Source organism: Eumetopias jubatus, unplaced genomic scaffold (assembly GCF_037043125.1).
Source record: "Eumetopias jubatus isolate StellerSeaLion01/CBP00866 unplaced genomic scaffold, mEumJub1_p1.0 scaffold_15, whole genome shotgun sequence".
In the NCBI taxonomy this organism is placed as follows: domain Eukaryota; kingdom Metazoa; phylum Chordata; class Mammalia; order Carnivora; family Otariidae; genus Eumetopias; species Eumetopias jubatus.
Window position 1 is genome coordinate 543,039 of NW_028274821.1, and position 16,477 is coordinate 559,515.

At 40.9% G+C, this 16,477-nt stretch overlaps 2 protein-coding genes across 3 annotated transcripts in view; one reads left to right on the plus strand and one right to left on the minus strand.

Annotated features, from left to right (window-relative positions):
* CENPP (centromere protein P) overlaps window positions 1-16,477 on the plus strand; it is a 228,222-nt gene that overhangs the window by 119,215 nt on the left and 92,530 nt on the right. The window lies entirely within an intron of this gene.
* ASPN (asporin) lies at window positions 1,109-16,353 on the minus strand. Its single transcript, XM_028093071.2, has 7 exons — window positions 16,104-16,353; window positions 13,826-13,938; window positions 9,369-9,582; window positions 8,146-8,256; window positions 4,063-4,156; window positions 3,521-3,659; window positions 1,109-1,306 (listed from the first exon to the last, which is right to left on the minus strand). Exons 1-7 carry the CDS (start codon window positions 16,351-16,353, stop codon window positions 1,109-1,111), a joined length of 1,119 nt encoding a protein of 372 aa, XP_027948872.1.

Consider the following 16,477-nt stretch of genomic DNA (forward strand, 5'->3'; position numbering starts at 1 on the left):
TAGGAGAAGAAAAATTAAACCAAAGCACAAGTATTTTATTTCAAGCCAATATTTTAATGTTGTTTTTTTTTTGAATTTTCTAGCTTTGCCTATGTTGAATGTAAATAAAAAATACATAGGGTACGCTTAGTTTTTGTACAGACCTTTTGTTTCTGTGTGTTTTGTTTAGGACTCTGCCTCTTCAGTTATACCAGCTGTATTTTCAGAGTTGTTTAGTTTGTCATAGTTGAGTAAACAGTTTGTGTAGAATGGATAGTTTCCAGGCTCTTCCAGCCAAGGTCTTACAAGGGACATCTTGAAAGTACTCCTTAGCTTTGAGGTGATGTTGTCCTATGACCTAACAATTGATGTACTACTGAAAGCTTATAATAACTGAGATAATAAAGAACGTGAATTACAGATTTTATATAAACAGTCACTATATATTTTTATAGAGGTTTTATAATCAGGTAATAATTAAATTAAGAAAGCATGTGCTATAGTCTGAAACCAGGTGTTATGAATAGCATCTGTCAAATTGATAATAAACACGGAAGGCCTTATTATAAGGAGTTAAACATAAAGACAGTAAAGCTCTAAGATAGGAGAATTTGAATAAGATTATATGAAATCATTCTTCAACATTAACAGAAACATTACAGTACTACCCGAGTTATTAAAGAAAGAATAAGAATATAGTATAATGTTCTCTTCATGTAACCATTCTTGTCAGTTTTGGTTTGCTAACAGCAAATGAAAGAGCACAAATTTTGCTAAATCAAGCATTCCAATTACAGTACAGTTCTTTTTAAAATGTACTTGATAACAAAGTGTTAAATACTGAATGTGGTTTTTTTTGTTACTGAGAAAAGAATGTTCAAGCATAAGATTTATGTAAAATCCATTTGTATACAAAAGGAAACTGCAGTAGATGCATGTTTCTCTTAATCCTGATGTAGCAATAGTTTTGCAAAATTCTGTTGAAATTTTTTGTCATAGAGTAAGTCGGTGGACTTACCACTTAGGAATAGCTTTTGCTTGTTTGCATAATACCACCATTTTTAATAGAGTTCAAGTATTCCAAATGTAACAATTTTTTCATTTTATATTAAATGGATAATACTAATAACTACTTTCTTAAGTTCCCGAGCTGAACGCTCATTCTGCTCACAACACAGCGGAAAGCTGCAGGCTGCATTTCCCAGTACCTCACCGGGTTGTTGGATAAACTTATCGCACTGTATAAAGATTTCTTCATCTTCGGTACTGTTGGGCAGAAGTCATTCACTCCCACTTTCGTGATTGAATTAGAGTGAAGGAAGATTATCTGTGGCAGCGGGAGAAAGAAAGTACACAATCAATGTAAAATGAAGATGTTCTTTTTATAGTCCACATTTGTTCATGGGTTTATTTGTCCATTTATTTCATACTGATTTGAATGTATTTCATTTAAAAAAATATATATGTACTTGTATGTTTTATACCTGTTAAATACTTATTATATCCTCTCGGGATCTTGTGTGATACACAGAAGTGTTCTGTGTGCGCAGTGCAGCAGGGGCTCCCGCCGTGGCCAGAGCACACTGCCAGGTCAGCACACGCCGCCCCCCCCCACCTGTGGAGCAGTGTGTGTGTGTGTGTGTACTACATTGCATGTGGATAATACTGTGTTTTAAAAGTACTAGAAATGAGCAGAAGAATGAAATGCTCCCAAGATTAGGCTTGTGAATATGAATTGTTAGCTAACACTTTCTGTGATCAAGGCAAAAAAGTGTAGAACTGCTTTTTTGTAAGTTGCTTTATAGAAAAATATGTTAAAAGCTTGAATACATATGTGTAATATAGGATCAATAGTCAAATTTTTTTTTTGCACCAATGGACAAAATATAGTTTTATAAACTGTGTATATGTCTTTTATATTATTACTCAGAAAGAATGGACAGTATAGGGACTTCCCTCCATTCCCTTTATCTGCCCTTTAAATTCTTCTTTGGTCTTTTTGGCAATTGAGATTTCTGAGAAGTAAGAGCAGTCTACTGACAACATTTTGACAGGTGAAAGAGTAGAAGCCTTTTGCAGGTAAGGCTAAGGTATGAGTTCTGGCTGTCATTACCTCTAGATTGTACCTTTACATTTCGGTGAGATTGATCTGAGCTAGTCATGAGAACTCCAGGCATTGCTAAAACCTTTAAGTTTGGTGTGGGAGCCTCCTGTTCCCTCTGTCAGTCTTGGGGATTTTGTGACAGGTGCTTTGTATGGTTCATGCACGTTTCCCGGCAGTTCATGTTCAGTGCAAGGTGTGGTGTTCCCCAGCATTGACCTCACTGGGAAACACTGCTGGATGTTGGTGTGCTTGCTTTGTGGACGTTTGCTGAGTTGTACCCTTATGACTTGTATTCTCCTTTATAATTCTGTTTTTTGTGTGTTCTAATTCTATTCATTAAAAAAAAGAATGCTAGTAAGAGTATGGGTAGATTTAAAAGCAGCCAGAAGTTGGAATCAGAGTAATTTCTTTACTTGTGAACAAAGAATGCAAATTGGGAATGGCTTGAGAAAGGAAAGACACAGGTTGTGCTCACTGACGAGACATTTAGATGCAACACTTGAAAAAAAGTAAAACTTGTAGCCTTGAGATGAACATCTGCCCGTACCACATCCATTTTGATGGCTTTTATCTCAAAAGGGGTGTAGTGGACAAGACCTGTTTATAGGTAAATCAGGAAGAAATCCAGAAGCAGCAAGTGACTCAAGGCCCAGTTTTTTCCCAATATGTTTTTGCTTCTTAGAAGATGAGGATGTTGCAAATCAGGAAAAGCACATGAGAAAAGTGGACTAAGGTGAAATGGGATTAAGTAGGAATTCTTAATTTGAGGAACATAGGTGAAAGTCAGGGAGATCTGTGAAACTCCTAAAATTGTGTACAAAGTATTGTCTTCATTTTTTGTTCTTGGGAGGATCTAAAACTCTATCGGATGCTCCAAGGATTCTGGGGCCCTTCCCACCTAGTCAAGAGTTGCCAGATTCAAACAAAAGGTTTCTAACAATGAAGAAGAAGAAAGAGGAATCCATGGTGCCCCAAATACTGACTTATGATTATGTATTCTGACATCAATTTGAAAAAATCATGCCTACTTCTAATTTAGCACTGCACTGATAATGAAAATACCTGGGACCTTGTCCACATGCACTTCGTGAAACGTTTCCAGAATGAAGGATATATGATCCTCCTCGGATTCCTCCTGACCAGTCCTGCCTTTACATAGCCCTTGCCACCCCAGAAACCTGAAATGAGCCGGGTCAGTAACTGTGCCGCAAGGGCTTCAGCACTAGGAGAAACTGGAGGATGGAAAGGGATACCTGAGCGTTTTAGCTAACGTCTGCTTAGAAGCCGGATCTTAAGAACGCCTCAGGCAACCTGCAGAGTCCTTATATGTGAGTTACCCTTGCTGCTTGCATGGTCTTTGCTTCAGATACTCCTACAGCTCACGGAAGCAAAGGGAAGTACTAGTATCTACAAAACACAAGTGGAAGAACGTTTTACCTGGAGGTATTTCAACTCCTGTAATCCTGGAGGGATTTTTTTTAGTTTGTTGTTTTCCAAATGTATTTCTCTTACTCGTGGTATGTTAGCAAGACTTCCATTTTCGATGTCTGTGATTCTGTTGTTTCCTAGGCCCAGCCTAAAAATGGCATAAAATGCATCAACTCTTAGGCAGACGTTGTGATAGCTGAAAACAGCTGAGTGGGAAACAGAAACCTGACCTATTTGCGTCTGTGTTCAGAGAAAGGTTCTTCCTGGTTGCATGTCATAACCTATTTCAGGGTGTGACAGCTGTCTCCTCCACTGTCAGCAAAACTCTGTAGCTAACCTACACCAACCAGGGGGGCACCTGAAAAGTTGTTCTCATTTCACTTGGTGTCCCTCTGTTACCCCCAAGAAAGAGTAAGGAATAGCTGTCCCTGTTTGTTTTATCTTCAGGACAGTGACAGACTTGATTAGGTCTCTCCGCTTCCCCCGGGGATCTCATTAGTGTCTCCATCATATCCCTACCACTTCTGAGTTGGGGTTTGGGGGGTTTTTACCTTTGCAGGTCTTTGTATCGTTTAAAATCCTCGAGTTCCACAGTTGAAATTTTATTATAGTCTAAATGAAGCTCCAGTAAAGTTGATGGTAGATCTCGAGTAAGAAAACAAATAGGCATGTTAGATGGAGTAAAAAACCAAGCCCAACTGATTATTCATGTACTTGTTAAGTTTCACACTGTAGACTTAGTCCTTTAGGGATCTGCTTTTTTTTTTTTCTTCAACTTTTTATTATGGAAAATTTCACATAGAAATAGAAGCTAGTGTCATGAGCCACCACACTGCAGTGTCCAGTTTTCCATACGTCTTTCATCCACCACATTAGTTATCTGTCATTGACTTGTTCATTGATTTTTCTTCATTCACTTGTTTCTTTGCTGGAGTATTTAGAATCAAATTCCATACATAATGTCACTTCACCTGTAAAGGCCTCACCAGATGTCCTTAACTCATCAGGTCCTCTTGTTTCCACATAACCATCCTGTCATTGTCACAGCCATCAGAAGTCGCAGTGATTCTTCATGATCACAGAATATTCCTTTCCCTAATCATCTCAGATACATTGTTTTACAGTTGATTTGTTCAGGTTGGGATCCAGATAGAAGTTTACAGAATGCATTGGGTTCTCCCATCTCTTAAATTTCTTCTACTATTAAATATATACTTCCTCTTTTTTCCCTGTCTTGCACTGATTTCTTTCAGATATTTGTTTGAGATACTCATTTGTAGATTGGACTGAGGCTTCTACATATCGTTTGTCTTAGTCATTTCTTATAAGCTATGCTTCGATGTAGAGACTGGATTAAATTAAGTAGATCAGCCTTTCGTTTGATGGTCTTAGTGTTTGTTGATGAGTGCTACAGGATCTATTATTTCATTAAGAATGTAAAAATGGTGATTTTCTGATTTTGTCATGCTTAAATACATTTATCAGTAGGATTCGTATCTAAAGAATTTTCCTTCATCAATTATTTAGTCACAATTTTTACGGAAAAGGCAGCATAAATGTTTGCTTCTTTTAAGTAATGAGTTGGTGCCATGCCCAGAAGTGACCAGTGAAATTTTTTTTAGTATTTTTATGAACATGTGGGTTTTTACCTGTTTGATATATTGGATCTATTGCAGTATTTATTCTCTTCAATTAGTAGTAGTTTCTGCATAAAGAGAAGCATCTACAGTGTAACCTGGCACACGCCAGGTACCCTATGAATGTGGGCATCTTCTCTTCTCACCCCTGCATGTTTTGACCCTAGCCCTCCCCAGATTAACCAGAAAATTAAATCACGCCTTATTTTATTAGTATTATTTGTCAACCATAGGTTCTAGTTAGCTAGCTGGGAAAAGTGTTCTTTTTTCCAACTCTTACTGAAAACATTTCCTTCCTTTATTAGTGGTTAAGTCTTCTGAAGCATCCAAATATCAGTACTCTTTTTTTTTTTTAAAGATTTTTATTTATTTATTTGACAGAGAACACAAGCAGGGGGAGTGGGAGAGGGAGAAGCGGGCTTCCCGCCGAGCAGGGAGCCCCATGCAGGGAGCCCCATGCAGGGCTCGATCCCAGGACCCTGGGACCATGACCTGAGCTGAAGGCAGATGCTTAACGACTGAGCCACCCAGGCGCCCCTACATATCAGTACATTTGCTGGCTGAATTTATGTTGATTCCAGAGTCTACTTTGGATTTTAGAAGTTAAAAAAAAAAAACCTAGAGGACAGGAAAACAATTCTAAACTGAGAGGGTTCTAATTTTTTTGGATTCTTATTAGTTGAACTGAATTATATTTATGGAATGACTATATCCTCCAATATGTAAAAAGAACAGAGGGGAAGTTCTCTCTTCAGAAACCTTACATACTAGTTGAGCAAATCCATCACACATACAGAAATCACTAAAAAAGTGTCATAGATGTTCCAGCCTGTTCTAGAATATGTCGTAGCAACTCAAAGAGAGAAATCTGTTCATGTTGAGCAGTCAGGGAAACTTTTTGGAAGAGGGTTTGTAGAACTTGAGGGGACCGTTCCCTTTGCTAGGGCATAGAGAAGGTGGATGACCCAAGAGAAAAGCAGAGCTCCTGCAGGGTAGATGAGCCATGTAGGAGTTTGGGTGGGAGCTCAGTGACTGTCAGCAAATACGTGCCTGCTTTTGCACAGACCCTTCTATTCCTACCCTATCTTCACACAGGGGTCTTCACCCCCCCATGCAGTGCTGCTCTGTAGCAGCGTTTTCCAAATGACCCAGGAGGAAGGCACGTTTCACCTCTTCTTGTGTTAACGTGTCAGGTCTGGTCAGGACCCTTTGGGCCTCTGCCTAATTTCATCCTGCCGCAGGGGTAGTGGATGATTGGATTTCAGCAGTCAGCCTTCACATTTTAGCAAATAAATGATAAAAACAGAAAACTCCACTGGCTTTTGAATGTCATAGGGATCTTGAAAGAGCGGTTAAATAAGTTGAGAGATTTAATTCCAATTTAAATTTCTAAAGATAGTGGCGCCTGGGTGGCTCAGTCAGTTAAGCGTCTGCCTTCAGCTCAGGTCATGATCCCAGGGTCCTGGGAATCCCGCATTGGGCTCCCTGCTCAGTGGGGAGCCTGCTTGTCCTCCTGCCTCTGCCCCTCACTCCTCTCATGCGCGCTCTCTCTTGCTCTCGCTCTCTCTCGCAAATAAATAAAATCCTTAAATAAATAAATAATAAATTTCTAAAGATGTTATATGTTCCTTAAGCCTTTGGAAGAATCTTGAAAACATCATGAGAAGTTAAGCCTTCATTTTTAAGATACGCTGAAACTTGAAGAGAACTGGTCTTGGGATGTGTTGCAGTGTAGGAGAGGCTGCTGGTGAGCACAGCCCCGGGGCAGTGAGCTCCAGCCTTTCTCCTCCCTGACCCTCCTCTCGTGCCCTCTGCCTGCCCCTCACTTTTGTCCACTGTCAGCATGTCAGAGGCTTTTCATGTATGGGACTTGTTAGGTGGCATGTATTTTTGTTGGTGGTGTCTGAAAGATGAGAAGTAAATCATTTTAGGTTTCTTGTTGAAAACAACCACCTTATTGAATGCTAAAGAAGGTGGCTTTTTAATTGTGTTGTTCTGAATTAAATTGATTTTTCCTGTATAAAAACAAAATTGTCTTTCCAACTTTTACTTCTTATGATTTTTCTCCTAAGTGAAAGATCACCACTTGATTCCTAAGAGCAGCTTTGCTGTGTCCTTTAACTTAAGAGTTGATGTTTGTTTTGTTAATCTGGATCAGGTGAGTAGTAGAAAAAGGTTTCAATGAAGTCTCTGCTTTTCCTGTGGACACGGAAGGACAGCTGTTTGAAAGGAAACTGTATGATTAATCACAGGGGTTATTTCTGACTCAGGTCATCATCACAGCTGAGAGAGAGCACCCCTGTCAGAGACCAGGAATGGACTCTGAGCAGGGTTCCCAAGAAGGGTGAGACAATCTAGCTCATCGCCACAGTGGGAGCTTGCAGTAGACGGTTAGAAAACTGGTCCAGTAGCAAACTTAAGAGGCACTTAACTTTGAGGCACCAGGTTCAGGTCCCATCATAAAGAACAAGTCTCCATCATGTCAGGAGAGGGCATTCACTGGGTGCCTGACACCATCCTCAGACCTTTCTGTGCACTGGCCCATGAATCTGCACAGCACCTGAGTGAAGACATGGGGTACAGGGTGCATGCCCACCCCTGCCAGAGCCTGTATCTGCCCCAGTCTGGCCCCATGCATCTTCCCCAAACTTCCTCTCTAGAGAATGTCCACCTCTAGCAGGTTCTTCACGGAATGACAGGTATATATGAGTAAATGTTAGGAAGAAGGAATAAAAAGCTCATTACTTCTTAATGTTTGTTCTCACTGGGGAAACAAAAAGATTCTGGTTTCATACTGGGAAAAAGAAAAAGCACTATGTATGGCTCTTTATGTGTGTGAAAAAACAACAAATTTCACACTACCCCAACTAGACCTACTGATAAAAAGGGTTCTGACCATCTTGGGTTTCGACAGTGTATACAGCTTACAACAATACATTTCATGGTCATTTAAAGGTGACAGTTTTTTTAAAGTACTTTTCGTAAATAAATACAAACCTTTAGGAACTGAGGTCAGTTTTGCTTCTGCAATTCTGATATGGAACACTGTCACTCCTTCAAATGCCCCTGGTTCAATCCCATTATTATCGAGAGGGTTTGCACTCATTTCTGTGGAGGGCAAATGACATAATTTAGCATGCATTCATTGTGTATGAGGAAGACTCAGTGCGGGCACAGACATCCCAAGAACTACGGGCTTGGGAAATACGAGCTTTATCCTGCATCTTTTTCACTTGCTGTGTTTATTTCTTTGTCTATCTGTTCCCCTTTCTGTTGCTCTCAGAAAAAGACTGCTTCGTATTACATAGGCTGAAGTAACAATATGCTTACAGTAGATTAATACTAGAATAGATTTATTATAGAAAATATATATAATAGATTTGTGCTTTGAATTGTTAAGTCCATGACTTATCACTCTGTTCTGACCGTGAGCATATTTTGTTGTGTTAATATTACATTAGAAAAAAGCTAATTCTTCATATAATTTAAAACATTTGTGTTTTCCAGTATACATTTATTTGTCACCTAAGCTTTTAAAATTATAAGTCAATTAGAAATTGTTATTTGATTAACAGAAATATAATTTTGGGGAGATGCCAATAAATGAGGCTGTTTGGTAAGTGCCAGGCATTTGGCCTACCTAAGTAACTGAGGAAGTTAATGAGAATATTGACCATGAATTTTGAATTTTGAATGAATATTGGAGAGGCATGGTTATACGATGGGAGTTAGAAGTAAAATAGGGTGGAGTTTATAATGTACAACATAAATTTCCCTAGCTCAGCAATCTTAAAGCAGATAATGTCAATTAGATGTACATTTCAAATAATCTCTGAATTAATTTTTTACGTTATATTTGAGTAGTTTATACAACACATTAAAAATACTACCTTTTTTGGTGTAAGCATAACCTTATTATTTTTTTAAAAAGTACTACCTTTAAAATTAAATATGAATTACAGATTTTACCAATTAGGGTGCAATCAGAAAACTGAAACCACAGTAGGTGTTTCAAAGGGGATTCTTGAGAGTGTATGTTAGAAATGGCGTATTTCTTTGTTTGATACTTTGATTTATAAATGGCTTAGATAGAGATTGTTGGATTAAAAAGGTTAATTTTGGAAATTACCAGTCTTAAACATTGCTGGTGATGATGAAGACCTCTATCTTTGCATATTGCATATAATTCCAAAATGTTTCATCTGTTTGTGTAAACTTACCTAGAACATGTAGAGTATTCATTCCTTTGAATGTCTCCTTTTGTATTTTCTTAACTTTGTTATCATGAATTCTGAGTTCTGCTAGTGACTTGGGAAGGTTAAATGGTATTTCACTTAGTTGATTGTGGGACAGATAGAGCCTTCTCAACTTCTTTGTGGTTAGAAAAGCTTTTGGGTGAATCTTTGTTAGCTTATTGTTGTTCAGAATCAAAGCCTAGATAAAGCATAAAGAGATAGACTGTTATGAAGTGGATTTGATATTCTGCAGTGATTAGTTACTTGTGGAAAACAATGGAAATTATGTCATTCACATACTTTATTAATATGTAAATAGTTCCCCAGTCCAATCTAAGCTAAAACAAATATCTACTACTGAGTTGGAACAGAGTGGTTTTGAGCCTTTGGTTTATCTTTCAGTAGGTGATGTGTTCATGCAGTTAAGCCCTTCCCCCTCCTCCCCCCCACACCCCATTTCCCTTCAGGGAAGTAATCAATGGTATTATATCTAAAAATCTATTCAGAGGGCACCGGGATGGCTCAGTTGGCTAGGTGTCCGACTCTTTGATTTCGGAACAGGTCATGATCTCACGGTTGTGGGATCCAGCCCCGGGTCAGGCTCTGCATTCAGCAGGGAATCTGCTTGAGGATTCTCTCTCTCTCTCTGCCCCTCCCCACCCTTACTCTCTCTAAAATAAAATAAAATGAAATGAAAATCTGTTCAGTCACACCAAATATGTTTTTGTATGATTTTATCTACTTTTAAAACCTTACTTCTTTTTTTTTTTTTAAAGATTTTATTTATTTATTTGACAGAGACACAGCGAGAGAGGGAACACAAGCAGGGGGAGTGGGAGAGGGAGAAACAGGCTTCCTGCGGAGCAGGACCCTGGGATCATGACCTGAGCCGAAGGCAGATGCTTAACGACTGAGCCACCCAGGCGCCCCAAAACCTTACTTCTTTTATGTTTACTAATGTGAAGCATTTTTCCCAGACTGGAGATGTGTAGGCGTAAACTGCTACAAAGTGCCCACCACATGCTGGCTTATCTCAGACACTGGGGAGACAGCAGTGAGTCCTGAGAAATGCCTCAACCCCTTCTCAGGGCCCCGTGGCAGCGGCCTCAGGGGAGCTCCAAGCTCAGACAGCAGCCCAGCTCTGCACTGTCAGGAGTCAAGCCCGTGAGGCGTGTGGAGAGCGCCTGACTGCTGCACCTGGGTGTGCTGGGCAGCAGAAACGGCTCCATGTGTCCCAAGGGCGGTGGCTGGGGGCTTCATTCCTTGGGACCTTCTTTCAGAGAGCAGCTCTAGAGTCATTCCGTTTATGAATGTTGTCACCAATCCCATTCTATACCAACCTTCCCGATGTTTCCAGACAGACTTAATATGCCTTTCTAGTGTTATTCACACCGTGGTTCTTCCACAGAAGAAATACAAACACTTTGGCAGCTAAACTCCCTTGATTATTCTCTTTCCTGTAGGCCTTTATTGTTTATTTATTTATTTATTTATTTATTATTTTTAAAGTAGGCTCCACACCCAGAGAGCAGCCCCTCTTGGGACTTGTACTCATGACCCGAGATCGAGACCTGAGCCAAGATCAGGAGTCGGACGGTCCACCGCCTGAGCCAGCCAGGCACCCTGTAGGCCCTTTTCTTATCCTCCTGTCAGGTATACCATCTCACCTGAAGGAGAACAGGAACTAGTAACATGTCCTTTTTCCTGTATGCCACCAGCTAAGTGTGTTCTCTTCTCCTTTGGGGAAGAGTGGGGTAACAACTTGTTGAGCCCTCACTCAACCCTGTGATACAAAGTTAGAAATTATCTCTCTCCCTTTCGCACGGAGGAAATAGGCCCAATGACAAAGAGGGACCTGCGTCCTGTCTGGCCTAGTTCCTCTGCCCTCTGCAATATGTTCTGCCACAGTGGGCGCTTACTGTGGGCCTCCACTGTTGGGGGTCCCAGAGGGAGTGTGTGCCTGGGAATTGTTGGTATCCTCCTGGTAGTACGTGCATTGCCAGAGCTACCTAAAAGGAAGAGTGAGGAGTGCAGGATGGAATGAGTTTGTATGGAGGGTCTCATGCAGCTGTCCCCGCAGACTGAGTTAGCGTTTGCAGTTCCCTTGCACTTGCCATTCCAGAAGTGACAGTCACAGAGCCCCAGGCAGTGTGGTTACAGGTAAGGACAGAAGATGAGAAAAGGGTAGCTTTTCAGAAGTCGGACAGGAAGTCTTCCTGATGAGTGAGGCTGTAGCCATCTGACTGCAAATTCGGCATGTGTGTAATGAGCCCACTCATTCCCTAAAGCTGGATTGTCCTTTGTGTAAGAACCAGAAGGCCAAACAGCCAGCCGAGACATGGAGAATTTATAGATTATCTGAAAAACACTTTTGATTTTCTTTAAGGACAGGTACCATACAAGATGATATTATAATTAAATGTTTTAAAATAGCATGCGCACAATTCAGGTAGAGAGTGTGCAATGAGAAGTGTTTTCCCATTGAGCCAGTCAGGAAGCACGAGGGCTGTTGACAGCACTGAGCCACTGGGTGCTGGGCATTCATTCCTCTGAGTGAGTTCCACAGCATTGTTACAGCTCTGTCACAGCAGGGGAAGTCAGGCTTGGTGAGGCAAGCCACTGGCCCAGCACTTACTTCTAGTGGGGCCAAGGTTTGAGCCCAGGCCTGCCTGACTCCAGAACCCACTACCCCTCCAACAAGTGCCACATAAAACTGACCACACAGAAACAAGCCTAACACAGCTCCTGGCACCTTTCAGACTCATTTCCCAGTGAATAATGGGAGTACAAGTGGGCTAAGTCCCTGGGATACTCCCGAGATGTAATAAAATTATAGGACAAATTAAAAACTGTTAATGAGGGGCGCCTGGGTGGCTCAGTCGTTAAGCGTCTGCCTTCAGCTCGGGTCATGATTCCAGGTCCTGGGATCGAGCCCCACATCAGGCTCCCTGCTCCACGGGAAGCCTGCTTCTCCCTCTCCCACTCCCCCTGCTTGTGTTACCCCTCTCGCTGTGTCTCTCTCTGTCAAATAAATAAAATCTTTAAAAAAAAAACTTTATGATTTTGGTATTGAATATGACTTCAATTATTCTTGTGGTTGTGTAGCTCAATATAAAGTTGAAGAAGTGGTAGAAGCATGCGTAGGCTGTATTTCCAACTTCTGAGAGTTAATAATGGCCTTGCCATTCTCCAGAGGTTTCTGTGGTCTGAAGTTGGTGGGATGGACTGGACAGATTCTTGGTGGGATTGTCCTAATATTTTAGTGATGCCTCAGTTATAAGATAAATATATGCTCTTCCAATCGCTCTTTTTTTATATATGGGAACTTACGGAGTCTTAACCAAATCTAAGCTGTCCAGTCATGGTCCTGGGAGCCCACACCTGGCATCACAGGGCGGCGTGGCTTTGCCAAGAGGATAGGTAGAGAGCCTAAGGAAAGATCATTCTTTGTGGTGCCTAGAACATGGCCAGCCTCAGTGTCCTTGCTTATCCAGCAGACACGAACTGCTTGCATAATGGGCCTCAATGGTCCCCTTCCCTGCATGCTAGGACGGGTCATCAGGGTCTACGCACTGACCTGAGGGTGATGGGAAGGCAGGGCGGCCTGGAAGGGGACCGGAGGAGAACAGGCCTAGGGGATCTGAAAGAGAATGATGTGGCCACGGTGTCGGTACCTTTTCCTCTCAGTGCTGTAACTGCCCTGGGCACGACAGGCCTTACGTTTCTGCCCTCCAGCACGGCATGAGAAGGTGCGAGCATAGCCTTGAAAGGGGAGTGTGGTTGCCCTCCGCACCAGCGCCCGAAATCCGTGCTGAGGGGAAGAGTGGGCACCCCCATTGCTGGGACGTGTGGAATCAGGCTCTTCCCAAACCCAATTCCAAGGTAAATTAGACTTTTTACTTGCTAAAATCTAGAGGCCCTAAGGGTTGCATAGAAAACTAAGAATCTTTTAAATCTTAGAATATTAATAAATATTGTAAGGAAAAATTATTTTTCATTTTTAAAGTTCTAGGGGGGAAGAAAAGCCGTACAAGTATATATTAATTAGATATAATGCATGTCCTGCTCTCAGAGATTTGTGGTGTCTTCAGATAAGTCAGCAGGTTTGGGTACACTGTATCCTAATGAGTTCTTATAAATAGTCCTCATCTTACTCATTTTAGTGTATAGTGAGTGTGATTACCTAAATAGATCATGAGCTCATTTTAGGACCGTTTACTTAAATGCTTAGCCCATTACCTTTTACCTGGCTTTCATTTCAGGTAACATCACTCGAATTAAATTAATCAAATCTAATTTCTCATTAACTAGAACACTACTGAATACCAGGGATTTTGTCATTCTTCACACACAGAAAAGTAAGACTTGTTTACACAAAATATGAGTAATCCTTTTAGCAGTGATAGAGATTTTCACTTAAATATGAACATATATATTCTTACATAAAGTGAAGTGAGTCCTTTAAAATCATTTTCTTTGATTTCCTTAATTTTATTGTTTTGAAGGTCAACCATTTGAGTATCGAATGGAATGTTGCTTGGGACGGAGGACAAACCTGAGAAGTAAATGAACATGTTACACACACATGATACGCTGAAGAAGTTTTCTAATATGATAGAAACGTACGTTTGTTAAAATCCACAGTTACCATTAAGAAACAGCAAAACATTGCTCTTTGGAAAGACCTGAAGACCTTTTCGAGTAACTTATATATTTTTGCAAGGTGTCTAGCTGGGTCTAGCTGTCACTGCTCATCTGCACAAGGTGACAGATGAGGTAAATTAGGGCGCACCAATATGACTGCAGGGAGGTGACCGCAGGTGAGGTGCAGCTCCTGCTGATGCACCAGGGTTGAGGAGCAGTAACATTCTCTGCCACTACTCAGGCTGTTGTGGGGCTGAATTGGAACCTGTGGGTTTTGATCATATTAAGAAGCCTCAAATGTAGAAAGTTGTGCTTAGAAAATAAATTATATTATTTTCATGTACATTCTTTAAAACGTTACTACGCATTTCCTTTAACAATGAACTGCTCTACTCAGTTGTCAGTTATTTGATTTATAAAAACTTACTCATCTATAACTCCCTGTTGATGTCTGGGTGTGCAGTAGACCTTTGCTGACCCCCTACCCCTCAGGGCTGGGTCTTTTCCAGCCATTGCTTTGACCCCCCCTGTCAGTTCGCAGCGTTGATAGTAGCTTTCTTTCTGGGATGTGAGGTTAAGGTTCAGCTGCATCATGCTCTCTGTGTATGTAGGTACTCAGTCATGTTAGTTAAATTACTTAAAGACTTAATGTTTTTTCCCCCTCTTGAATTAAAACACAGAGAAGAGCAGGAAATTACCCAGAGCTGTACCTGGTGCATTTCTTCCTTACTTTTCTTGCTTTCCCTAGATGGCCGAATATACCCACCCTGCTTGTCCGGCCATACAGTAGTTATGCTTGACAAACATGGGGCCTTCTTGTTTTTCCCCAACATTTGTTATTGAAATGTTCAAACATTAAAGAAAAGTTGAAAGAATTTTACAGTGAAAACTCATAGTCTCTTTCTACCATCAGCATTTTACTATACTTACCGTTCATCCATCATCCTTTTTTATGCATTTTACAGGGAGTTTCAGATGTTAGTATGCTTTTGGGGGAGCCATCCTTGCTTCTAAGGAGCAGTAGTATATTTAATAGCCCCATCGAAGGGCTCAGTATCAAAATACTGGGAATGTCAGCACTCTACCCGATAGCCCTGAGTACTTTTCCCTCCATAGTTTAGAGCGATGACTCACTCTTTTAAGAAGTTTGACCACAGATAGAAAGAGGGAAAGGGAGTCACTTGGCAGATTGGCAAGGTGGCCATTTTGGTAGACGATTTTGGTCTTAGGAAATGAAGTGGAATGTCTTGGAGGAAGTGGGCGGCTCTGCAGAAAGCACCAGGTAACTTAGACTTGGAGTGACCTTGCTCACCCCACCCCTGATGAAATTGGAAGCTCTGGAAAGAAATTCATTTTCTGAGGGAGAAAGAGTGACAGGGCTCCAGACCCTTTTCATTGTCGTGGTCACGAGGGAGAGTTGAGGTATGTACAGAAGGACAGATGTGTGCCACACTTTGGCTTCCCACAGTGAGGCAGGTCTGAGCCTGCCCCTCATCTGGAAATGGGCGGGTACAGTGAACCCTGGTATGCATTCCCCATCATACCCTCTCCCTGAACAGGGTATGAGTGTACCCCTCTATTCAAGAGCATCTTCATTAGAAATATTTAAAAAAATAAAGTACTCAGCAGAGAATTATGCATTTTAAGACTTTAGAAAGTGATTTAGTTCAGTCACTTCTTTTCTAGATGGTTCTAAACCTAAATCATTCAGAACAAAGAGCATTGACTTTAAAAATTCCTACATTAGAGATTTCACAAATTCTATAACCTGTTTATTGCTACAGACAGGCAATTTATCTTGTCCTTGTAGAATGTTACTAGAAAGCACACTGTCAAACTGCTGACATCCTGAAATGAACCACAGTGCTGTCCATTCGCTCTGAAGGAAATTAAAACGAGCCATTTTGATTCAAATTTGAGAAGAGAAGGAAATGTTCTATGTTTGTTATATTTTCAAAAAACTTAAAAATTGCTTTACAATTAGCTGATTTTTGAAATATCAGCGAGGACTCTTACTATCCTTTCAAGTTTATCAGAATGACATTTTCTCCAGAACAAGTTGACATATGTTCTTACCTAGATCGGAGCAGTGTACAACTCTCGAGTAGCATTGGCATCCAAATGGACATGTTGGAAACAGATCAAAAGGGAAAAAGGGGTTAATTGGCTCTCTTGTTGGAAAAAGAGAGTTGTCATCATCAGGGTCACCATCCACTTCATCTTCCATGTCCTTCAGCATCATGTTCTTTAGCGTCACATACGAAGGACGAAATAAGGGCTTGGCAGAGCATAAAGCCAAGAGCGCTAGGAGCACACACTCCTTCATGTTGTCTCGTGTAGGAGGCCAACCTAGGACTAAGGAGACACTGAGCTAAAGTTAAAGTTTAAACAGAATCAGAGTTAGTAAGAGCACAACAAAATGGCATTCTGACCCATTGCTTGGGTGAGTA

What these genes read in the sequence shown, in the direction of transcription:
- ASPN (XM_028093071.2), bottom strand. Translation starts at nt 16,353, where the DNA reads ATGAAGGAGTGTGTGCTCCTAGCGCTCTTGGCTTTATGCTCTGCCAAG. An exon ending in AAGGACTCACTTCACTTTAT is followed by an intron (nt 9,583 to 13,825) that starts GTAAGAATATAT and finishes TGCTTTATCTAG; the next exon opens with GCTTTGATTCTGAACAACAA. An exon ending in AGGAGTTGAAATACCTCCAG is followed by an intron (nt 1,307 to 3,520) that starts GTAAAACGTTCT and finishes CCGCTGCCACAG; the next exon opens with ATAATCTTCCTTCACTCTAA.